We start from the raw sequence: 26,634 nt of genomic DNA on the forward strand, positions 1-26,634 counted from the left end.
CACAACCTCCCACATAGGGGAACAACTTGTTACTAGTGGACTACAGGGTCTTAAAATAATAGTTTATAGTATATGTTTTTTTTTTTGTTTGTAATTTATCCTTAATATCTTTTTGCACCAATTAGCTAATTGAATCATTAATTATTTAATTTTAACAAACACTATATTTCTTTTTATATGGGGGGTGGGGAGAGGGGGGGACTCTCCATATTTTACCAAGTAGAGCTTGCATCTTATTTGTAACTTAAAATAAGTTACGAGCTCTAAATAAATTTTATCAAACATATCTTACACTACACTTAATTTTTTGACAATTAAATTATGTCCCGAGACCCAAAAATCTTGCCTCAAAAAATTAAATTCCCAACCTAAAGAAAAGAGGGGCCCACACCCGACCCAAGAGTCAAAAGCCTCTTAGGCCATCCTTCACCCTTAAATATCCTACCTCTACCTAATCAAATTAACAATTTATTCAATATTTTATTTACATTCTTACAATACTCATTCACTTTCAAAATTGATTCTATTTAAAATCACAATATGATTAAAAAAAAAATACAAAAAGGCTGCTGCTTACTGCTATGTGGCATCTTTTTTATACTTTGCAAGACTAGAAAGTCTGCATTACACCTACCCAATAATTCAAATCATCTCGCAAAAGCCTCTCTTTCGAGGATAATGAATTAATGATAGCCTTACTTTATACAACTACCAACTGTCTCGCTGCCTCTGAGTCCTAATGACTTTATTTAAATCTCCCTAGCTAGCTAGAGATTCTCCTAGCTTCAACTCCATCCTTAGTTTCAACATTTAGTTGTATTTCATCCTAGAATATAATCCTCTGATCTTCTCCATCGTCAGCAAACTGTGTAACCGGCCGGAAAATGGGTAGTCTTGATGAAAAGAATGTCCCACAATCCACATCCAACATTATCAGTGAATTCAAGCCGCTTGATGTTGAAGAGTTTCGTAGGCAAGCTCATCGTATGGTCGACTTTATTGCCGACTATTATAATAATATTGAGAGTTACCCTGTTCTGAGCCAGGTGGAGCCTGGCTATCTCCGGAATCGTCAGCCGCCGACGGCTCCGAATCGGCCGGAAGAGTTTGAGACCATTTTGAGCGATATCCACAAGGATATACTTCCCGGCATGACTCATTGGTTAAGCCCGAATTTCTTTGCGTTTTTCCCGGCCACCGTAAGCTCTGCAGCTTTCGTCGGAGAAATGCTGTGCACCTGCTTCAACTCCGTCGGCTTCAACTGGCTCGCATCTCCGGCGGCCACCGAGTTAGAGATGGTGGTCATGGACTGGCTGGCAAATATGCTCAAGCTTCCAAAATCCTTCATGTTCGCCGGATCTGGCGGCGGCGTTATCCAAGGAACCACCAGCGAGGCAATCCTCTGCACCCTCATCGCCGCCCGTGATCGTGCGTTAAGGATCATAGGCTGTCATAACGTCGGAAAGCTCGTCGTTTATGGCTCCGATCAGACTCACTCGACGTACGCAAAAGCTTGCAAGTTGGCCGGAATTTTCCCATGCAATATTAGGATAATTCCAACCTCACACGATACCAACTTCTCTTTATCTCCGGTGGCCCTACGCGGAGTAATTGAATCTGACGTGGCAGCGGGGCTGGTCCCACTCTTCCTCTGTGCAACTGTAGGGACCACTTCCACGAACGCTGTTGACCCTGTCAGCCGTCTTGCGGACGTGGCCGTGGATCACAACATTTGGGTCCACGTGGACGCCGCGTACGGCGGGAGCGCGTGCATATGCCCCGAGTTCCGGCACCACCTGGACGGAATTGAACGAGTTGACTCGCTGAGTCTGAGTCCGCACAAGTGGCTACTCACTTACCTGGACTGCTGTTGCCTGTGGGTCAGGGAACCGGGTTCGCTCGTCAAGGCTTTGAGTACCAACCCGGAGTACTTGCGAAACAAACGGACCGGCCACGATACCGTGGTGGACTACAAGGACTGGCAACTCGGAACCGGCCGCCGGTTCAGATCGCTCCGGTTATGGCTCGTCCTGCGCAGTTACGGCGTCGCCAACCTCCAAACCCACATCCGCTCCGACGTCCGGCTGGCCAAGATGTTCGAAGGGTTGGTCGGATCCGACCCGAGGTTCGAGATTGCGGCGCCCCGGGTGTTTTCGTTAGTTTGCTTTCGGTTAAACCCGTATAAGGGATCGGAACGGCGTTTTACGGAGGTGTTGAATATGAAGCTACTGGAGTCTGTGAACTCAACGGGTCGGGCGTATATGAGTCACACCATAGCCGGCGGGGTGTATATGCTGAGGTTTGCAGTGGGGGCCACGCTGACGGAAGACCACCACGTGGCCGCCGCTTGGAAGTTGGTACAAGACTCAGCTGATGCTCTGCTAATCAGTACAAGGAATAACTTCGTTTAGGAATAGATTGTGACTAATGGAAACCTGTATTATTATAAATAAATACTCCGTACTCCTTAATTGCTAACGGAACTGTAATAAGTAAGGAATGTTATTAAAATGAGTCTCATGTGAGATGGTCCTATAAAGATAGAATATGTAATATTTATGTTTGTAATATTATTTAAGAGTAAATTGTTTGTTAGTTATAAGGTAAAATGTATGGAGTAATATTTTTAAATTAAAATGTAATATTTAATAGTTACGTTGAATAGTTATTTATGAAAAAAAAAATGTAATACTAATCGAGAAATAAATTAATTTTCTTATTTCACTACTACGAGATAGTCGGTTAACAAGTCATCAACACCACGGTAAATAATGCGAAAATAACTTTATTGTTAAAAAGTAGAAATCGAACTGTTTACAATGTGCCCCTGAAAGTTATTTATACATAGGGAACTAACTAGCCTTTAAGGAGGAAAGAAAATAATTTACAAATTTAGACTATAAAACCTCCCTAAATCAAGTTTGGATTTTGTTCCTAAAATTCAAGATCTCCTTTCTAAAACAGAAAAGGGACAACTAACCCAGGTGGATTTGGTAACGGATCTTCCAAATATCTTGTGAATGCCCTTTTAAATATCTTCCTGCCAACGATCCTTTGGTTTGCCACTAGTTTGTCGATTAGCTGACGACTGACTATCTAGGCCTGCCGATTGAGTAATCTTACTAGCTATGAATCCATCATGATTGATTGCCACTTATGAGGAAAAATGTGATACCTTTAAATTAAAACGTAAAATTAGGGGTTGAAGAGTTATGAAATTTTAATATTTATGAGGAAAAGTGTAATAATTATGTATTTAAAAAAAAAAAAAAAAAAAAAAAAAAAAAAACCCTGACATGCCTCACGGATGATAACCCATGAGACAATCTGACATGCCTCACGGAAGATAACTCATGAGACCGTAATTTATATTTTAAGGTAAACTATTATATACAGTTACTTTTTAGTATATTGTACCGCTTATTTTGTTGTATTACTTGTTTATGTTTAATATAACACATACAAATGAACATATAATACACTAAAAATGAATCTACAATATATTAAAAATAAATTTGTATCAATAGTGAGCTGTATAATTTGTCAAGGTTCATGCAAGGCAGATTCTCTGTTCAGGTTCGGTATTGTACAACATGAGCCCAATTTAGGACCAACTATTAGTTAGGTTATTGTACTTTGGAGTTTGGACAAGTTCCAAACATTGTTACAAGTACCAAAATTTTGTTGGGCCAAGCAAGCTTAGTTATCCCATTACAATATGGGCTTCGAGGCATCCGATGTTTTTCCACTTTCGGAATCGGAATAATCTAATTAATCGTGCAGAGCGACCGAACGTTATTGGAGAATGAGAACAACCTAACAAGCCTAATTATCTCAATTATTACGATCTGATCTGTTAAAGGTTTGCTAATCATTTTTAATTAAGGGGTACATAATTGGCTGCAATCTTTAATCATTAATCAAATCTTTTGTTTTAGGTTTTCTGATCCTCTCGTTATAGACAGGTGGTGCAGAATGATTTACGAGGAATGATGACATATTATTATTACTTTTCCGGATTTTCTATATGTCCACGTTATTGTCGGTTGAAATCACACGTGTAATTGTGTACATTAATTCAGGCATCTATATAACAAATTTTAGGTTAAATTAAATCTCTTGAAATATCTCTACTCGATTTACATAATGTTTATTCACTTTAAGAAAAATATTTTATTTCCTTTTTAAATTTTTTCTTCAATATTTTATTTCATGATATGTTTTTTTTTTATTCATTGGGTATTTGGGTACCATGAATGGGCTAACCACCTAACCCCACCACTAATGTAATTAAAAAGAGAACTTACCAATTAGATACTTCTACGTCATGAGGAATGAAATGAATGAGAAAAATAATATTGATATGTAGCATTACTCTTATGTACTTTTTAAAAAAAGATTTATTTTTATATGTTTGAAATAGATAAAATGTAAAAGGAATACTAAGTATCAAATTAAATAGGAATAAGGGTCAAAGATGCCACTCAACTGCATATCATATTGTAATTGGACCATCGAACTATAAAAAAATGCAATTGAGTCCCTGAACTACGCAAATACATTCAGGAACCAATTGCATTTTTTTTTTTAGTTCGATGGGCCAATTGCAAGGTGGTGTACAGTTGAGTGGTCTATTTAACCCTTATTCCAATTAAATATTTGGTTTATGTTTCCTTTACTCAATATCAATTATAATGTGTGACAAGATAATTTGTTTTTTTCCTTACAACAACAAAAAATAAAAAAATAATAAAAACAAAATACAAAAGAGATATAAATAGCACGGCTATGTGTGAAGTGAACATGTATGTCAACTTGATGATAGCTTGTAGAATGATCAACTTGATTTAGGCTCTATTTGCATGCCTAGTTGAAAGTTGTAAGCTGAAAAGTTAGTAGCTAATAAGCTAACTAATTGAAATTAAAGTGTTTGATAAAATTAATTATTGAATTAGTTGATAAGTGTAAAAAAGACATAAAACAACAAACTAAGATATTAGGATTTTGAATAATGAAGGATGAATAGTGTCATTTTTGTAAATTAATAAAAAATAAAATAAGAAAAAAAGTTAAAAATTATGTACTTATTTTGAAACCTACCTAGAGTAGTGTTTTAGAATAATGTATTATTTTAAGTTCCTTATGTTTTATCAAACAGAATTTATAACTTATTTGTAACTAAAAATAAACTATAAGCTCAAAAATAAACTCTACCGAACTTTAATTGAATATAATTTGCCTTCTCATGGTCTTCATCATTTATTCTAAATTGATTTAACTGTCATTATTTATCACGTTTTATGCAAAAGAGTTTTTCAGTTCCTTTCCTTTTGTATAAAAGAAATTAAAAATAAAACAAAAGAAGGGGTGGGGTGGGGAGGAAGAAGAGATATCAGATATGGTGCATATAGCATGAGAGGCATATATGGGTAGACAGCATAGCTGGCTGTCTGGTACAGTACTGGCAGTGAATTACAAAAGTGCATAAATAATAGGTTTTTTATTTTGTCTCAAATATTAATAACAGGCCCAGTTAGGTTGTCTATACTCTCAAGTCTCATCTCCCCACCCGGACCCTGCCCCGGCCCCCTCTTCTATTCCTATATATTATTACATCCACAATCATGGTGTTGTCTGCGTGGGGGGCTGGCGTGATACCATGCACTCATCATGTGCCCTCCATCTTTGTCCCCTCCCCTTAAATCACCTAAACTAATATATGCATCTATTAATACCTACAAATTTTATCCTTCACATCTTTTTAACATTATTAGAGAAAATAAATTACAAAATATGTGTCAATGATTTATAAATATCTCGCACCTTACGACTGCAATAACGCGTATGTTAAATAAGAATGTAATTTGTAGGTGGATGGATAGGTGTAGAGAAAGATGAATCTATAGGATAGGAGTATGTGATTATTGTCGTTTCCAAAGGTTGAATCTCCAATTTCAGGGACTCCTCAAGCCTCAGCCCCACAAAGTATCTGGGAGGATTAAATCATGGTAACTCAGCTGATCATAAATGTTAGATCTTTTACTTACTGCACACAAGGAGACCCCTCACTCTGAGAGGTTGCTCTCACACTAATGCTGGTAATGATCAACTGAGGTGTCCATGCCGGGAGGGTGGGTGATTATTATTTGCATCGGAGGTGGCTTTCTCTTGAATCTATGCAAGCTAAGAGAGGAGAATCAATTGAATTTGCTTTCTTGAAAAGGAAAAAGGGAAAGAAAAACAAATGGAATGGCGTAGGAGATGGGCAAGCTAAGCATCCATTAAAGAAGGGGGTGTTCAATTCAAAGGCGTTTCGAAGTGATGAAAACTTTAAAAGCTGGTTTGGCTTCTTCCTACTGACCCCAGCTCTCCTTTTCGTGTCTCATCTCGTCCTCTTCGCTCTATTTTCTTTTCTTTTATTTATACATACTCACACTGCACCTTCATTAATAATTTATGCTTACTTAGTTTAATTTCTTGATGTTTACAATATATATTAATTATAACACTTGAATTGGTGGGTATTCATGGAATCCGATGATGGATTGATTATATTCATCATCTACAAATTATATTTATATTGCTATCAACCTTGTCATTAAGTCCCACTAGTTGCATCTCCAACTAATCACTCCACCAAATTAAACCACCTTGCTTGGAGATTATGGTCTTGCAAGCATTATATCTAGTTTATCACCATTAATTAAATGGAGTAATATAATGTTGCGGTACCCATGATAATATTAATTCCACACATATCCAAGTAGATCAGAACTAATATATACTTTGAGACTATCAACGAAGCAGAGCGCTTAACTCTTTGTGATAGGTAACGACGAAGGGCCCTGTAGTCGTTCTCACCCAACTCATTGTCCTCGTCCTCATTATAAGTGTTTGACCTCGATATAATCAACCCAAGATTTTAATATATAGTTTTCTATCTATGAAAATAGTGATTTTGGTTATTTTTTTACCACATTTTAGGAAGGATTGTACCATGTTTAGAACCCAACAATTCGTAATATTCTTACTTAGCTTGTCGATCTATAAATCATTGAAAAGTGATTTATGTTGGCTGACCATTAATTCTAAAGTCATAATAGCATTACTTTGAATTGATTAACTGGCTAGCTGAGTTATGCTCTATGAACTATTTCTATGATAATAGAGTTTAATTGGCATACATGTTACAAAGTAACATTTTGTTAAGATAAACACAATTTACTTGTTCAATATTTTTTGGGTATTTTTCTTTTGGGCTATGGACTATGGGTAAGGACAGCACTTGGTGAGGAGAGTAGACAAAGACTACACAATGGCCAGGTACTAAATAAAGTAATATAATTACCTATAATATGAAATAATTCCTTTGACCGAGTCAAAAACCAAAGTCAAAACGTGACCAACAACTCCATGCATCCATTCCCCATATTATCAACTTTGTAGACTGATGTACCTACTGCTACACCATAGCTTTATATATATATATATATATATATATATATATATATATATATATATATATATATATATATATCGATAAATTCTACATGAATGTATAATAACTACTCCAACTCTGTGACTACTATATAAATACACCATGCATTCATGTAGTAAATTTTGTGCATTTATATAGTAGTTTCAGTGCATTCATGTAGTAATCACGGAACTGAAGTAGTTATTGTGCATTCATGAAGAACTTAACGTGCACTATTGAAGAAGTTCACATGTTCTCGTTGTAAGAGGTGTTATCACCTAAGCGGGACCTTATATATATATATATATATATATATATATATATATATATATATATATATATATATATATATATATATATATATATATATAAAGTAAAGAAGTAGTGATATATAGTTTAAAGGTGCAAGTGGATTTCAGACAAAACAGCTATAGGTGTAAATGTTGAATGGATTGGTGAATTATGTCAAAAGTTGGTGTTATTTTTATAGCAATTGTGGGGGCCTTAGGAAGCCTATTAAATGATTGTTTGGTTCCAAAGCTGTCCACACTTCTTTCCTTATCTTCTCGTTTATCATCACTCATCGCGCTAATAACCTCTTTAGCAGTTAAATCTTTAAAACCACATGTATGATATGCAAGTTGGTTGTACCAAATAACATAATGCTGTTGAAAATTGTTTGCACCTCATTAATATTAAATAAACTTGAATTGACTAATTCAACTCGTTCTAAACGATTGTTCTTTTTTTTTTTTTTTTTTTTTTTTTTTTTTTTTTAATTTAATTCTAGAAGAAATTTTGTATATTTTTTTTGTTTTGTTTTTGAGTTGAGTATAAATATTATGAGTTTATATATATTTTTTTTATTGAGGAGAGAAAACTGTCGTCATTACCCAATGGTGTATACTGGATAAACCTTACCCATGTGAAATATCCTGTATATCACACAAGATAGATAAATCACACTAGATTTTAATCAATTTGGGTGATGAGTACTGAGTGAAAACCCCGCTTCTATATAATAACTAACAAATTGAATAGGAAAAGTAAATCGCATATAATGATTTTTTTTTTCCGTATGTAGTTGTACATTTTAAATTTATTTCTTTACTTGTAATGTTGCCCATCGTATATATCCTTCAGCTATATATTTTTTGGATGATGAGGAAAATCTACAATCACTTTTTAAGAATGTGCACTGAATAATTAAACACCGCTTATGTGTAAATTTTAATTATATATTCCTTAAACTAGTATGGGTATGAGTAAATATTTTGTACATGTTACTATCAGAGAAATATGAGACATTAAGAAACTATTGGGAAAGTTTGTATAAGGAAATAAAAATATAATTTCGTGATACAAATAGGTTTATATTCTAAGAAAAGAAACAATTAAAAACTAAAAGAACACACAATTCAATGATGAGAAATAACAAGTAAAAGTTTGAACTGTAGAAAAAGGACAAATTCAACTTATCAATAGAGATTCACGCAGAATTGTCACCTTGTTGGAGTATAGTAAATATTGCCATATTTATAAACCTAAAAGTAATAATGTACTCCGTCATTGATAATCGCAGCCATGTTTAATTATGTCATTGAATAGGAGCGTTCGAATTAAATAAAAAAAAAAGTATAATCTATAAAAACTTTGTTGATGACCTAACTAATAATTCTGACATACATACAATTTGAAAAGTTTCCTTGTTTAAAAAACAAGATTAAAAAGTAAAAATCAAATAGAAAACGAAATTATGTATGGACAGATATTATATTGCAACAGAGTTATTGGTACTAAAAAACAAATTAAAACAAAAAAATAACACATAACTTATATATATGGTTTAGTGTGTTTACGTCCTCGAGAGTAAATAAAATATTATATATTTAATATATTCCCTGAGTGATATTTACATTATTAAAAGCAAAGTAACACTAAACAATAAAGGAAATAAATGAATAAAACACGAGAATATATAATTGCACATAACAATGAACCAATTTTCTGAGTTTTCTATGTGCAATAATACCCATTAACAATTGGGTTGGACAATGTCTTGCTAAACTAGGTCTTTGGTTGGATCTTAGGCGCAGATGAAGCTTAATCACTTGAACTACCAACCATTATTGAAATATTATACTGTTAAGTATATTTCATTTTTTTTTTTTTTTACATAATAACTATTGAGTATTAAATCCATGAGTAACAAACATTAGAAAAAGGGTTATAGTGTTTTTTTTTTTTTTTTTTTTTTTTTTTGGGAGGAGAAAAACTCGTAGTTATTATCTGATGGTGCGTATTAGGTAAACACCGCTTCTATGTAAAGCCCGCAATAGAAAGGTAAATCGCAATAGAAAATTCCTGCATAATACAAGAATCATGTTCGTCTTTTGCCCACATAGGCAGCTTAGTTAATCATAGGGATGAAGTTTGAGAAGAATGACCATTGATTAAGTCTCATCAGTGACCAGTGCGGGAGTAACCTCTCAAAGTGAGGGATTCCTTATGAGCAGTAAGCAAATGTCTAGTCTCTATGGTTATTAGGAATAAATATACGTGATTTGATCCAAACTCAAGGCTTTTCACACATTGACTTTTGTTTCCACAAAACCCCATATGAAAAAAACACAACAGAAAATAAAAACAAATCATATATCCTAGTTAACTGCACCTTGAAGTAATAATAATAATAATAATGGTGTAATAACATAACCAGTACGACGTGCATAGAAGTTGATAATGTGGTGTCCCGTAGGGAAGATATATTTCTTCTAGTTTTTAGTCGCGAGATGAGCAGTAGTCTAGATTACTGGCCATACATTTAAGGACATGAAACCAAGCTGTCACTGTGGCGCTCATATGACTACCAAAAAATACAATATTGTAAGGTAACTAAAATTAATCTATTTTGGAAGCTTGTCTTTGGAACGTACAATTGCTCCTGCCATGCATTCCCCTTTTTTATATTGTTTCACTGCCCTCTGCGTACTTGTTGGCATTATTATTGGTGTTCTACTACATGTACTCTCAAATCTTACTCTTTCAAATTTATTCTCTGATGTGGCGATAGATTATTTTCTTTATGTGGATTTCTGTAAAAATATCTACATCAATATTTTAAATGTAAGAGTACAAATTAAGAGTAAAAAATGAAAATACATATAATATTTTCTTTTTATGCCAAGGGCCTAAGATTTCAAACTATTTGGTCTTGTCCTAGCAACACATACAAAACACTTTTATCTAGCTAGGTCCACTCTTAGCCTCAATGAATAATTCAATCCTATATAGCTTCTCTTTCGTTTCATACCTAGCTACTTGCTTTCTAATTTCAATCTCTAATTATACTCTAATTTCCTTTAATCATCACGTATAGTCACATGTCTAACAAGAAAGTCAATGATTTGACAACTTAATTGTTTTAAAAAATCCTGCAATATATATAATCTTTCCTGGTTTAGTTTGCAGAGCTTCCAAAATTATTGCCTGAAAATTTGACATATTTAAAGTCGTCATTTTATGATATAATATTTAGTGAGGTAACTTTTAGTTTGGGTTGGGTTAGAGTGAATTCAGGTTATGATTAATTTAATTTGATATATTATACGCTCGAAATAGATAATGGATGAATTATAAATTAATTCTCAAAATATGTTCTAAAAGCTAAATTAGAAAATAAATCTTCCCAATGAAAAGAATAGAAAGACTGAGGACTGAGGAGTGAAGTTGAAGTCTTTCTACGGTTTCTTTTAAGAATCAGACAGCCAACCATTGCCTCGCTTTCTATCATTAACTAATTCCCCGCCCGCCCCCCCCCCCCCCCACCCCCCAAAAAAAAAAGAAACTAAAAATCCGAATATAATCTACATTTATTGACATGTTGCGTTAGCTCTTTCAGTGTAAACCTACTCTCGAGAAAAAACAGAGAGCTTCAAGGAGACATCATATCATCAATGGAGTTTGACCTCGAAAACCCATTGCCGATTTGCCATCATGCCCTTCCCTCCGACACCACCGTTTACCTATTCAACGTCGAATCTGATCACATGCCTGCAACGACGTATCATCACACCCTCGTTTCCGCCGCCGCAGATTTTCACTTCTCCGTTCGCCGCGAAACCATCTCTCTCATTCTTCAACTCTCCCGTCGCTACGACGCCGTCACATGCTATCTCGCTGTAAACTACGTCGACCGCTTCCTCTCCTTCCATCCCTTACCGGTAACAAGATTCCCTTCATGTTACCATGCATGCATTTATTATTTACACTTTTTAATGAATAAATAATAGCTAGTCGATCTCACTAAAACTTGAAAATGGAGCAGGAAGGGAGGCCATGGATCCTGAAGCTTGTTGCAGCTTCTTGTGTCATTTTGGCTTTGAAGATGAGAAAAGCAGAGTTTTCAGTTTCTGATATTCAGGTAAATATAAGTTAATAATATATATTCTCATCATGAGTTCGATCTGTAAAAAAATTTCTTAAAGAATACCGGCATTTGAAGTGCAGATTTTGGTCCTAAGTATATTTACGTTGTGGTGAAATTTGTTGTCCCTTACAGCAAGACAGCGGTGTGATATTTGATTTAGAAACAATCGAGAGAATGGAGATGTTGATTCTGGGAACATTAAAATGGCGAATGCGGTCGGTGACTCCATTCTGTTTCCTTAATTTCTTCATCTCATTCTTCAAATTCAAAGAGCCACCATTGCGCCAAGCTCTCAAGGCCAGGGCGACAGAGATCATCTTCAAATCACAAACTGGTAAAAATATATAAAATTTAATAATATAATGTTCATGGTCGAATCTCCACATACCCAATCCTTATGCTCCTTCGTCTTGCATTATATTCCAGAAATCAATTTACTCAAGTTCAGGCCATCTATAATCTCTGCATCAGCTCTTCTCTCCGCCTGCGATGAACTCTTCCCCCTACAGTTTCATTGCTACAGAAATGCAATCTTAAACAGCCCATATGTAAATACTGTAAGTACGTTCGCCGTATAAAATAACTCACTGTTTTTATCGTTTCATTTTATTAACGTATCTTGTACTTATTAAATTTATACTACTTATGTTCTCATAAGTCATAACCACGACAAGGAAGCCGGTTTCACTTTCACCAACTATAAAGACGCTATACCTGCAGACACTACATGTCACATAGTATAATAGTAACATAAATTGTAGTTGTTGAACCACATTCTACGACTTAAGAACAGTGAAAATGGCCTGCATGGACAGTTTAATTGGTTCTGAATGGTAGATTGTGAACAATAACATAAGATTGCATGATTTATCTTTCCACTATGCTATCTTGTCTGACCGGTAAGGGAGGTTGGAGAAATAAATAAACATAGAGTAGCTTTAAATGTGGTTGGTCGGTATTTGTTATGCAAAAGTTATAATATATGGAGTAATTAATTAATTATATTAAACATGGTACGTTTGCAGGAAAATTTGGTAAGCTGTTACGGGGTGATGCAAGAGATTGCAAGGAAGGGGTACGAGTCAGTGATGGAGAGCAATATGGTATCGAGCTCGTCGACGCCGGTGAACGTTCTTGATTTGCAATGCTGGAGTTGGGAAAACGACGGGAGCGACACGACGGCGGCAGGAGGTGCAGAAAACAGTGGCTGCAGTGGCGGGGAGGTGGTGGCCACCGGGCGCGAAAGGGACTTGAAACGGCGAAAATTTGATCGGTTCAGCCTGCAGGGCAGATGCAACAAAAATGGTAGCAGCAGCAGCAGCTAAGATGAGGTGCGTGATGCATAGAGACAGACCCCACAGCGCCTTAGGAGTCTGGCCCATTCGAGAGCGACCCTAGACTGGAATTTCATCGAACACCTTAAAAGCATTCCAAAATAATTCAAAGAAACAAAAAGAAAAAAAAAAAAAAAGTTGGAGATGGAGATGGAGCTTTAATCTTAGCGACTGAATTGAATCTCATAGGCCAAAGGGCAGAGACCATTAAAGCCTTTCGGTGTTTTTTGGCTTTGGATGTTTGGAGGCCTGTTTGGTTGGTGACTTTACTATTTATCACTCTGGAAAAGAGCAGAAAGTTGAGGAAAAAATATTATTTAAGAAATGCAAAGAAGGTGGTGGGGGGTAGGGGGGGGTGGGGGGGTTAGGGGGGAGAATAAATAGATTTGTTGTTTTCTTTTTGTTTTCTTGGAAGGAGAAAAAGTGGGCAAAGACAAAATGGCACTTTGGCTCTAGGGTTGATCTTGTATGCCATTTCTAAGAATTAAGGTTTTGGCATGTAGGGTACTTATGTTTCCTAACTATGTGAATTATAGGAAATAATTTTTAATTCCATTTTCTTGTTTGCCCATGAAAAAAAGTAGTGTCATTCTACTTTTTATGTTCTTCTTTACCTAGTAAATTAATGAGCTAATTCTATTTTTATCCTAAATTTATATGTGACCGTCTACTTTTAATCCTTTTTAATTAGAACATCATCATTTATTCCTAGTATTATTGTGGCATGACCATTTTTAGTATTTCTTCAACAAAATCGTTAAAATGTCGTTAAATACAAAGACATTTCAATTTTTTTATTTATATACAAAGTAGGTTGAACCGCTATATTTTTTTATGTTTATTTTTTTGAAAAAAAAATCATAATTGAAGATCGAAAAGTCATTGTATTTAATGATATTTAAACTATTTTTTTTATTTTATAAATGACCAAAGATGGTCATACCATAATAATGCTATGATCAAAAGTGGGTGTTCTAATAAAAAAAATACTTAAAGTGAATTGTAACTTATAAATCTATGACATTCTAAGTCCACAAACTCAATTACATTATAATTTTTGTTCAAACATACTTTCTCAACCTAATGAAGCACACAGAATCAACAACGCCTCTACTGAGACTCTGAGGTCACTACATGCTATCTAAGTACAAGGTGCTTGACAAAGAATCTCTAGTTAATACATCTTCAACAATTATGCTTTCCAATTTTGTACCATAATTGCATCACGAGTTATAAGTTTACATGTGACAAAATTGGGACCCCTAGCTTGTGGTTTTGTTGAAATTTTGAAAGTGTATCTTAGAGGCATTGAGAAATGTGTTGCACACAACTACAGAACGTAGAATAGGGCTATTCATTGGTTGGAAAATCTGTCCTATCAACATAATAGGGAGCTTACATAATAGCCCCGATAAAGGCTTTTACTTACTGTGTAAAAAGAGCCCTCACTTCGAAAGGTTGTTCTCACATTATAAACTTGTGAGACTCGCTCCCCGATCATTATTCTCAAACTTCACCCTATGATCAACTGAGCTTACCATGCGAGCAAAGCATCTCCATCTTCAACCATTCTCATAGAAGATCAATTAGGTGTGACAAGCTCGACAGAACTCGGGGTAATGTGCTAGTGCATCTTTTGGGGTGTTTCCCACCTTAAGCAAAAAGAAAAGAAAAACCAAGAATGTTAAAGTCGATGATAAATTAGGCTTTAAACTTTAATAAAAATGTTACTAATATTAGCATGAATAGCTTAGGCCAAGAACATTAAATAAGGTAGGGATGTACTTGGTTTAATGAGGAATGATATAAATCATGATTTTGTAATAACAGAAACAAAAGGAAGAAGAAGAGGAATTGTGAGATGTCAGACGGTCAGAATTTGAATATATAAATGAGAAATGAGATATCGCTGTCTCGGAAATATTGTCAGACTTTTGATCTGATAGGGCAGTAGATGAAAGTTACCACACAATCAAAATATTAAATTTTGACAACTCATCTATCTCTCAAATAGATTTTTTCCCTTATCTAATGTCTAGTGGGGCACTGGCGCCATTAATGTTGCCATTTAATTTGCTTCTTCTCTGGGCTTTCTCATTTCTTGATGTTAGCTGGGCCTGATTATACCAGGCTTTGGCAAATTATGCCCTGGACCCGTGTCCACATTGAATTGTGGACACGGGCCCAAAACGACGTCGTTTTTTTAAAAAAACGCGTCATTTAGTTAAAAAAAAAATTTGCGCGCGTTTTGCCGTTAACGGCGTTAATTTTTTTTTTTTTTGGATTATGAATGTACAGTTATGCCGTTATGAATGTACAGTTATTCCATTATGAATATACAGTTATGCAATTATGAAATTATGAACACAGAGCTCTAACATTATGAACTTACAATTATGAACATATATAGTGATAAAATTATGACCATGGAGCTTTAAAATTGTGAATATAGAGCTTCGAAGATTATGAATGTACAGTTATCGAGTTATGAATGTACAGTTATAGAGTTATGAATCTACAGTTATGAAGTTATGAATCTACAGTTATGAGATTATGAATCTACAGTATGGAATTATGAATGTACAGTTATTGATCAAATTATAAACAAAGAGCTCTAACATTATGAACTTACAATTATGAACATATAGTGATAAAATTATGAACATAGAGCTCTAAAATTGTGAACATAGAGCTTCGAAAATTATGAATGTACAATTATGGAGTTATGAATGTACAGTTATGGAATTATGAATGTACAGTTATGGAGTTATGAATGTACAGTTATAGAGTTATGAACGTACAGTTATGGAGTTATGAATGTATAGTTATTAACATATAGTAATAAAATTATGAATATATACTCTTACAATGAAGCGGTCTGAAATTAAAAAAAAAAAAAAAAAAAAAGGAGATAACAGTGCCTAACGGCACTGTTATCCGTGTCCAGCATGCTGGTAATGAGTGTAAATGGAATCATACTCCATCTAAGCTGATAGTTGGATTGCACATTTATGTTTACATTATATTATATGCTCAACAAAACCCATATCAGACTCATACTAATCCCGTTCGCACAAGGCAGCCCATGTAAGTCTTGCTACAACAGCTAATTGGGAAAAACTTTCATTCCACATTATTATAGTGAACAAAAAGAAATATACATTACTGAATACTAATTATCAGCTTCAGGATTCTGATTATACACATAGCCTAGCAGGCTAGCAAAAGTCTGATGCATCTGCAATCTTCATCCTCACATTTAGCTGTTTGATGAGGCCGTGGTGCTGTTAACCTGAGAGGAAGAATTGGAGGAACTTTTTGCCTGAGATGAAGCATTTGAAGTCTTGCTGTGAGTTTGTGAGCTACTCTGGCTTGAAGATGATTCCGTGAAGAAAACTATGTGTTCTTGATTATCAGCAAAAACTTGAAGAGACCGAGGGATGGGCGGCATGTTCACCTCCAAAACCCCTTCAAGAATCTGAACAATCTGGCCCATTGATGGCCTTTGATGTTCATCGTCTTGGATGCACCAGAATGCCACTCTGCAGAGCTTGGTTACCTCGTCAGGGTCAGCAATGTTGTCCAGTTTGGGGTCCAGTAATCCGAGGATGTCTCCTCCTTCAAGTATTGTTTGTGCAGCCCAACTGGGGAAGAATTTCACTTTCCCATCTTCTGTATGCTCCGAGTTTCTGCTCCCGGATATGAACTCGAAGAGCATCATCCCGTAGCTGTAGACGTCTGCTTTTGCTGTGATGGCAACCCCGGATATCCATTCGGGTGCGAGATAGCCTCTCGTACCCCGCATCGTGGTTAGCACCCTGCTGAACTCGCGTCCCATGAGCTTTGCCAGACCGAAATCTGCAACTTTGGGACATAATTCGGAGTCGAGGAGGATGTTTTCTGGCTTTATGTCGCAGTGGATGATGCAATCCCTGCACTTCTCGTGGAGATAACTTAAGCCTCTTGCTGTGCCTAATGCAACCTGGTACCTCAATTTCCAGTCCAAGAACTTGGACCCATCTTCACTGAAAAGATGCGAATCCAAGGAGCCATTCGGCATGAAATCGTAGACCAATAACTTTTTATTCCCTTCAGAGCAGAACCCACGAAGGCGGACAAGATTGACGTGCTGGATTGTCCCGATGGTGCTCACTTCCGTTCGGAATTGCTTCTCTCCTTGGCTTATGCTTTCCAGTTTCTTCACAGCAATCACAGTTGAATCCGGCAATGTTCCTTTGAAAACAGAACCGAAACCTCCGCCCCCTAATTTCTCAGAGAAGTTCTTGGTCGCATACTGCAAGTCCCGGTAAGAAAACGCCGCCAGGGAACCCTCCATTGCCTTTGCTGCTCCGATCAGATGCTGCCGCCGCCGCCGCCGCCAGAAAACAGTGAAAACCACGCCGACGAGGAAAACAACACCGGCGACAGACCCCGCAACGGCACCGATCACAGCTCCGTTATTACTTTTCCCACTCCCAAACTCCGAGGCAGCAAGTCTGATGTTAATTGTTCTTCCGCTACCATCATTCTGGGCAAGTTGCACTAAATTCTCGATCTCTCCATTCCAAATCAAGCACTGATTACTATCATAAGCATAGGCGCTGCAAGAACAATTCCTCAGACAAAACGATTCGCAATCCGAAGAGCTTCCAACATTCTCAGATTGGGAATGCTCAGGAAGTCTCATCTGAGGGTACGGCATAAACTTGTCTTGTCGCCCTTTTGTGTCATTACTATCACACTGCAACATCGTACTCCTCGCACAACCGCCGGAAAAATCATTCCGGCTCCAATCTCTATCCGATTTATGCTGAAAACCACTCAAACAATTGCAAAAAGGCAGTGAATTTTGGCAGGTGGCAAATGCCCCACAGTAAGCATAAACCTCACACTGCTGTCTTGGCTGTGACCAAAACAAATTCCATTCTTTATTACTCTCCAACCATGTGAGTTGCTTAATTTGGCCCGAAACATCCATAATGAATCTTGAGATAATAGCAGGGTTATAAACCGAATATGTAAAATAGCTCTGGTTATCATCATCGATATAGGTAAAATTGTAAATATAATTCAACCTCATTTCTGGGACCAAACTGAAGATATGGCCATTCCAAGTTCCACTGTTCCAATACTGCTGACTCCCGTTCCACCTTATAAGGTATTGCTTTTCGACCGGGTCGAGCTCGAGAGAAAACAAACCGGGTGCGGGATCCTCGGAGTTCTTCCAAGAAGTTAAAAGCTGTTTCTGCTTCGTGACTTTGTTGTACGAAAGCTTGCCGCCGGGCAGCCATGTATGCGCCGGATTATCGATGCTCTGCCAAAGGGGCGTTTTTGAATTCGACCCATCACTCAAAATCAAATTACCGGAGTCCTGAAGAACCGCCGACACGGATTTTGAGGAGGAGGAGGAGATATTTGTGCTCCAAATTGAGATCTTTAATTCATTGAGGAGCACCAAATTGCCATCCACGATTTTCAGCTCTGCAGAGCTCTTATCAGATACTGGGGTTTCTCTGTTTGCTACCCAAACTACAGTCTGGGTGCTTACTTTCTTGTACCAGATACCGATATAGTATCTGGAAGCATCACCCGGCTTGAAGAAGCCCAGCTCGAAGTTTCCCCCACCAGAAGAAACAATGGTTTGGTCCCCAGAAAGAGATTGGTTTGCAGAGATGGTGTCGGCGCCATGGGAGAGATGGGTAGTGAGAGAGAAGGATAGGAAGATCAAAGAGGAAATTAACAGCGCCATGGCTGCACAGAATTTGGTGAGAGCCTGAGAGGCCGAAGATCAGGAGGAAATCCGAATGGCCTTAAAATTAAATTAAATTCTAATCATGTCTTCGGTCTTCTGTCCCGTCGACCAGGGAATTTGAATTGACTCATTTGCCCTCCATGGCTCCATCTAGAAGTAAATAAAAATAAAAATATCTTTCTTCTCATAATTTTTTTTTTTTTTTTTTTTTTTTTAAGTTGATGCTTTTAGTGATTTCAGGATGGTGTTATAATGACGACGACGACAACTGTATTACAGAGTTTTTTTTTTTTTTTTTTTTTTTTAGTCAACTAATTTGTCAAATTCACTGGGGATATCCTGGCGAGAAAATACGGAGTAATTAATTTATACTTCTTCTGTTTGTTTTTTTTTTTTTTTCAAACATTTATACTTCTTTGTAAGGTCTTATATACTTTCAAATGGAAGTCCAACCCGGGTATCATTTAGACCACATAATCCTGGTCTGCCACACTTAATTTGTTTTATTATACTTTCATTTTTAGTTGGTCTCATAATAATAGAAGTAGTCACTTTTCTAATTTAATCATTGTTAATTTTTTTTTAAAAAATTAGTCTTTATTAATTTTAACTTGTATAGGTGATCCCAATTCTTTTCGAAAAGAATATTACACTTTATTTGTTTTCTTAAGAATTGTGAAACTAGTCAAGTTTAATTCGCTTAAAGTATAACTGCTAAGTTACCTAGAGGTCAAGACAAGGTGCCTAAATTTTCATGTCGCCTAGTCGTCAAGTCTCCAAGGTTTCAAGTTTTAAGTTAGTTTAAGTTTTTTTTTTTCTTTTTTTTAATTTTTTAATTTTTTACTTTTTAGGAAAGTTAGTTTAGGTTGCTAAGTTTCTAAAGAAAGCAAGTTCATACAATATTGTGGTTTTACTTTCTTAAGTTGACAATTTCTCGGCAATTTATATCCTACACCACGGTGCGCGTTGCATTGTACGCCTAAATGCAAAACGACGTCGTTTTAGATTTTTTTTTTGAAATTTCGCTACCCAGTATTTGACGGTTAATTCTCCTTTAAAAGGTCTCATGTTCAAAGATGTACATAATGTTATACATGAATGTACATAATTGTATAACAAAATATACATACTGTTTTTTAAAAGATAATACGCATAATCTAACATAATACATAATAAACATAAACTTTTAACATAATACACATCAACTCTTAACAGAATACACAAAAATTTCCTGATTCGGATGTACATAATTGTATAAAAAATGTACATAATTGTATAAAAAATGTACATAATTATATGAACATACATAATTGTATGAACAAATATACATAATCACAGCAACTTCTTACCGTACCTCTCAAAATGTCGTTTTGGAAAGCGCACGGTGCATAGTGCTACGCGCGCCGTGGTGTAGGGTATTAACGATTGCAATTTCTCTCATTTCAAAAAGTGGGGAGTGATGTTGGGTTAATAGCTCTACCCCGTCAAACCTCGATTAGTTTAGAGGCCTTAAGTAAATTTATCAGTTCAAGAATATTGGCCAAGACATTGGAATCCTTCTAAAGAATTAAATCTCATTAAGTTGGTTTGAAATCTAAGCCTACAAAAGGTGAAAGAATACAATTGTCAAAGTAATATCTAGACTTCCCTTACATAGCAAATTGTTGAACTCCAAAATGTCACTTTTGCTTTTTCTTCCTAACTACCAATAGTAGCTCTCCATTTCTCACATTTTATGGTCACCTTTTTTACTAAGCTAAGAGTCTTTATTAATGACTTTTAAGAAAACTTAGTTATATACATGATATGTAATATTATACTAGTAAATTTTTTTTTAACTTGAATTAACCTAATAAAACTTGTGATTTTTTTTTTTCGTGTTTTCATATAAAAATTTTGTTATATTCACTTTAATGGGTCCATTTAAATTTTCTTGAAGAATAAATTTAATTAGCAATATGTGGTCATTAATGTTATGTCTATTATTATTTATTAGTACGTGTTAACATTTAATGCAATAACTTTCTTTTAGGGAAGTTGTTATTTTTCAGTTGTTATAAATAGTATAACATATTATAAATAGGTCACCATCTAATTTTTTATTCAGTTTCTTTTTTCTCGATTTCAAATATATAATATTTGAGATTTGAGATACATTAAATACAAATTTTAAATTTATAATGGAAAATAACAAATGAAATAACATCATACCTGATAGGATAAACATAACATTAATTAGAACGTCGAGGTTTCAACTGCCATACATTATATGTTATGAATTTTTCTACAACTACAAGGACCCCAACAAATATCTCTTCCAATAATAATGCCAATGAAAATTAGTTGTCAAGATAAAGTGCATTCCGGTCATTTCGAGTTTTAAGGAAAATTAGTAGCACAGCTGGACGAGAGTCTCACTAGTCCACGTGGTCTCTATGAGGCAGAAATGTCAAGCGAGAAACATAGGAACACAGGGCTGTCACCTTAGCATATGAATCCTCGATTATGATTGGATGAATAGAAGTATAAAAAACTACAAGGTCAAAACAGCTATAAGTGGGTGTGTTGGAATTTTGAACACGTCTTGACCTTTTCATACGACCAAAATAGAAAAGTAATAATTGCAACCCGAACGTAGCCTCCGTTGGATCCACCGGTTTAGTCGCGGCCACACGCAATCTCAGTCCTCCAAAGAGCATTAATTAATTAGTGGATCACCAAATTAATGACCGCCAATGGAACAAACCGCTTGTGTTAATTATAGAGGCTTTCTCGTATTATTGGCCTCTCAATCTTAATGGTATTTATTAACCCCTAATTGGGTGTATGGACTTGGAGCATCTAGAATTTTATTTCATCATAAATGAATGAAAAACACTCATGGCAAATTATTGTGTGAATCGTGATTCACACAATGCTGTATAGACCATAAAAAAGTACATTTTAATACATTAAAAATATATTATTTATATATTGAATGTATATTATACAAAATAATATACTTTCAGAGTACTCAAATAATTTACTTAGTCTGAATACATGATATATTTTTAATATACTAAACTTTTTTTTTTTTTTAAACGATGAGATTTATATATTACTATGTATTACATGTTACATATGTGATAGACTCATATGCTGTCTTGTCTACATCATAGAAACTTGTAATATGAATGCGGAAAAATAGCGCTTAAGTGTGGAAGGGCAGAAGGCCCGTGTTGCCGACGTCGCTATGGACCACAATCTTCTGCGTCAATGCGTCATTATAGACTCCGCTTTGGCCTCATCCCACACCATAAGAATTGGTCAACTTTGACTTCCAATTTGTTTATATTTCTCTTTTTTTATATTAAAAAAAAAAAAACCTTTTACTTCCCCTTAATGTGCATTTGGTTAAAAATTCCGAAGTAACACATTTCTAATTTTGATACAAAGGAAGAATTAAGTAAAAATCAAATGTTATGGTTGAGTGGTACATATTAAAATGCAGCCTAATAACACCTATTAAATCAAGCAAAAAGGCTTGTTGAGACTTGAGACGCTATTATTTACTACCTACATAAACTACCAAAAAATAAATAAAAATAATAAACCATAGCCGCAGTCTTTAAACAAGCTAATAATACAAAATGTACATTAAAAAAAAAAACAAAAAACACTATAAAAATTCAAACCTCTCCGCCCAAAGATAAGCCATCGTCTAATACGCTTAAATAATTCTGTACAGAGTCGATTCTTTACTAACCTAACCTCTCGAAGACGCCTTCAAAAAACTGGCCATGAGGCTTTCACTTCTCCAATCTATCGCATAAAGAGTCGATTAACCATGGAAAAACGATGCAGCACCATCAGCAGATTCAGCAGCCTTTGCAGATTCAGCTATTCTAAGTGCCATCATAGCTTTAAAAGTCAATAAATCCGCACTTTCCATAAGCTGTTGTGCCCTCTCCCGCTTGACAACGGCCACACACTCCTGTTTGTGTGCAGCAGATTTAGCTTCTTTAACCTTAACAATGGCACTCTGTTGCTGCTGAGCATCTTCTACAGCTGAAATGGTTCACGGGAGTTTCAAATGCAAATTTTTCCTAATTTATTCTGCTATAACTAAATTTGCCAATTCCATTCCTTCAAAAACTGTTTGCAAGATATCCAAGAATCCACAAGCACATGTTTTTGTATGTTAAGGATATACAAAAAAAAATAACCTTCTCTTCAGTGCAAAAGAACACTCGTGCACAAGTTTTAAACGTAATAAAACACTGAAAAAGAGAGATTGTTAGGTGTTTATAACTCACCTTTCAAGAAAGTTAGTTGCTTCCCTCTTCCAGCTTGACTTTTCTGTCGTTTGAATAGCTTTTTCTTCCGTATTGGGATCACTTGAGTCCTCGGTTGGTACAACTGTGAGGGGAATATCAAAATGATCTTCAGATAACCCCGCGTATTCTTAAAGGCAGAAGATATAATACTACTCCCTATATGATTGGAAATAACTTTTGATGTTTGTTTACTTGCATGCTTCAAAAGTGATTATTAGTAAAGCAAAATATTTCTGCAAAAAGGCGATCATCTTTTACCTGGAAAATCCTTATCAAGGTGGATCGTTTTTGTTTCCGTTTTCTAGACCAGTAATTGTACACAGCCTCTACAACTTCTTTCCTTTCTAAATCCAGGCAAACGCTGCAAGCAGCTTTCTCATCAGCAAAACCATTTGGATTAGAGAAAGCCCCTCTTTCAAAAGCATCAATCATCAACTCCAATCTTTCACCCGAAATATGCTCATGAAGCTTGTTCTCTGAGCAAGATTGATTATTGAATTTATTAAGCCACTCTTCATCATCAGAATCAAGGTCATAGTTTGCTGTCCTGCTTGCCAATGCTCGTGTTGGTTCATCATCCTTTACAGAGATGTATGAATCTGGTTGAATAAATGGCACGTATTTGCTATCTGTATATCCTGAAACTTCAGATATCCCAGGAATAGGAATAGAAGTCACTGCTTGGGGCTGTGTATTGCGATCATAACATTCCTTATAAAGTGCCTTGAAAATCAGCCAATCTTTCCTATCAAGAAATTCCACCTTCCAATTATCATTGGTATTCCATATTATTGCATGAGTGACACGGTTAGAGCTACATGGCCTCATAACTCTCTCGGCTGTAAGTTGGAATCGCTCCATCTCTCCTCGCTTAACAGCAAGAATCCAATGTTTTGAAACAGAAAGTTCCAATGTGATAATGGCTGCTTCCTCCCTATAACACTTGTCGGATTCAATAACCAATAAATTTGCAGAACAGCTTCTTGCATCAATGTTTTGCCCGGTTACCACTGAGGCGGATATCAGTTCACTGGTATTAGCAATGGGAATTCTCTTAGCAGAACTCCTAGGCCCATAATGATATGACAACGAGGAAGATAGGATGCCATTATGTCTGAACATGAAATTGTTAGAAATCAACACCCTGCTGTCTTTCTGAATTCCAAGAACCGAAGGGCACCGACCTCTCCTTGACCTATATGTACTCCTACGCTTCTGGATAGTGCAACCATTCCTTGATGGCAAATTACAAACAGTTACTTTTGGAACTCTAGGTGCTGGTTGTGCAAGCACCCACATCCCAGAATCAATATTAAAGGGTACCCGTTTCTGCACCAAATGGTCACTCTCAGAAGTATCACATGGAAAATTACCAACAGTTACTTTTGGAACTCTAACTACTGGTTGTGCAAGCACCCACATCCCAGAATCAATATCAGATGGTACCCCTTTCTGCCCCAAATGATCACTCTCAGAAGCATCACATAGCAAATGTTCAGTGTCAACAGCCATTTTAAAATCTCCCTCATTGGAAACCATTGAGAATGTCGAAAGAATGTATGAAGAAGAAGCTGGTCTAAGAAACAAACTTGAGTGTATATACATAAAGCAACATGGAACAGTAGAAAAGTTGACAGAAAAGACTGGCAGAGAAAACCAAACACCAGAAATGATGCAAGCTCTGAGTCTCATTTCAGAAGGGCATTCCTACAAAGTACAAATGAGGGGAAAAATGATAAAACTTACTAAAAAGTATAGCAAATAAATAATAAATAATAAACCTTAAGAGGAAGATATGCAACTAACCTCAAGAAAATGAATTCCACGCAAAGAGTATAAATCATGAATTGGCTTCGTATTTAGGAACCCATAAAGGCGATGCAAACTAACACTAGTAGTCCGCATGTAACATAATATAGAATTCAACAAGCAAGAAATCAAATTTGTACTGGCATGTGAAGAATTTACAATAACAATGTGTTTAAGGGAAGCAGAATGACCCTGTGAACTTTCTGCAGAACTTTTCTTCTTACACCGCTTTCGAACATACTGCCTGCCAAACCTTCCATGCTCCAAACACCAATTTACACCATTATCGGCTATACCAAGATTTTCGAATTCTGCCCTCTTCCTTTTTCTTCTATAAACAATTCCCCACATCTTATCTACATTTTTATTCTCACTCACCCCCACCGGTTCAGGTCTATCCAGATGAGGCGCAACAGTTGTACTATTAACAATAATTCCAGTAGATTCTTGCTTCAGAGAAGCACTGTTTCTGTGCCACCCATTTTCCTTGCATTGAGCTGCATCACCTCCACCACCACTGTCAAGAAGCTCAATCCACTGTTCCCCTTCAATTGCTCGCACCCGCTTCCCTTCACATGGGATCCACATTTGCCTTCCGGATCTTAATACCCTCGCCCTGAAAACCCTTGTCGTCTTCCCCATTCCCATTGAAGGCATTGGCACTAAGTGCTCTAAAGGCAAAACCCCTGCCCTTGAGACAAAACTTTCCTTTTAATCAAAATCTTCGCTGAAATGATCTCTACAGCTCAAACCCAGTTTTCCATGCGTGAAAAATCAAGTGCGTGCATCGCTAATAGCCAGTAACGTATGGACGCTGTTCTTGACAAAATGCGTGAAAAGCTCTAAATCAAAGGGAAAAAACCGAACTTGGAATCTCCCAGGTTAAGCAAACTCACTTACAGAGTGGATTCCTTTTAAAAGGAAACATTTTTCGTAATATAAAAAATCACGAAACACGTGACAGTCCTAGAACCCGCTTCAGTCCGTTTTCCAGATCAGACTCTAGTCACTCATCGCCAGTGCAGTCTTCTCTTCACTGGGTCGAAAAGAAACCAGTGAAAGAAAGAAAGAAAAAAAAAATCCTTTTAAACATGAAAACCGAGAGACTCACGTCTGGCATAGAATATGCAATAACGGTATGAACTCTACACTAAAAAGCCAGAATAACATTAACTCCGCAGATTAAAAGCGGAGGACTTTCGAATTCCCAGAGGAAAAAGATCGATTTGGGAAGGCGAAGAAACGACAAGAAAGCGAGAACCGGAAAGGTTGGGGATAGCGGCAAGCGGCGGAAGATCAAAAGGATCGGTTAAGAGTCGGCGCGAAAGAGTTTGCAGAGTGGAGTTCGCGGTTGAAACCGATTAGGTCACACTCCTATTTTCTATTTTAGTTTCTCGTCTCTTTAGTCTTTCCCAATCAACTTTTTACCCCAAAACTTCCAATAATTTCGGTTTCTGAAATTACATTTCAGCCTCACATTTATGCAAATATTTCAGATCTGATACCAATTACTTTTT

The 26,634-nt window shown here is 36.1% G+C and overlaps 4 protein-coding genes and 1 long non-coding RNA gene across 5 annotated transcripts; 3 read left to right on the plus strand and 2 right to left on the minus strand.

Annotated features, from left to right (window-relative positions):
• Positions 1–583: 583 nt before the first annotated feature.
• On the plus strand, positions 584–2,631 carry LOC109187863 (aromatic-L-amino-acid decarboxylase-like). Its single transcript, XM_019338228.1, has one exon. It carries the CDS (start codon positions 885–887, stop codon positions 2,409–2,411), a length of 1,527 nt encoding a protein of 508 aa, XP_019193773.1. The 5' UTR covers positions 584–884; the 3' UTR covers positions 2,412–2,631.
• Positions 2,632–5,235: 2,604 nt separating this feature from the next.
• Positions 5,236–22,888, plus strand: LOC109187867. The gene is made up of 4 exons (XR_002055317.1): positions 5,236–5,248; positions 5,907–5,913; positions 8,975–8,978; positions 22,809–22,888. It is a non-coding gene; the product is annotated as an uncharacterized LOC109187867 (long non-coding RNA).
• LOC109187864 (putative cyclin-D6-1) lies at positions 11,317–13,892 on the plus strand. Its single transcript, XM_019338229.1, has 5 exons — positions 11,317–11,700; positions 11,805–11,900; positions 12,039–12,240; positions 12,333–12,463; positions 12,932–13,892. Exons 1-5 carry the CDS (start codon positions 11,434–11,436, stop codon positions 13,229–13,231), a joined length of 996 nt encoding a protein of 331 aa, XP_019193774.1. The 5' UTR covers positions 11,317–11,433; the 3' UTR covers positions 13,232–13,892.
• LOC109187861 (G-type lectin S-receptor-like serine/threonine-protein kinase At2g19130) lies at positions 16,348–19,051 on the minus strand. Its single transcript, XM_019338226.1, has one exon. The coding sequence runs from the start codon at positions 18,987–18,989 to the stop codon at positions 16,500–16,502; it is 2,490 nt and encodes an 829-aa protein (XP_019193771.1). The 5' UTR covers positions 18,990–19,051; the 3' UTR covers positions 16,348–16,499.
• Positions 22,478–26,491, minus strand: LOC109187862. The gene is made up of 4 exons (XM_019338227.1): positions 25,115–26,491; positions 23,567–25,015; positions 23,288–23,390; positions 22,478–23,039 (listed from the first exon to the last, which is right to left on the minus strand). Exons 1-4 carry the CDS (start codon positions 25,772–25,774, stop codon positions 22,813–22,815), a joined length of 2,439 nt encoding a protein of 812 aa, XP_019193772.1. The 5' UTR covers positions 25,775–26,491; the 3' UTR covers positions 22,478–22,812.
• Between the last annotated feature and the right edge of the window lie 143 nt (positions 26,492–26,634).

Source organism: Ipomoea nil, unplaced genomic scaffold (assembly GCF_001879475.1).
Source record: "Ipomoea nil cultivar Tokyo-kokei standard unplaced genomic scaffold, Asagao_1.1 scaffold1421, whole genome shotgun sequence".
NCBI lineage: Eukaryota > Viridiplantae > Streptophyta > Magnoliopsida > Solanales > Convolvulaceae > Ipomoea > Ipomoea nil.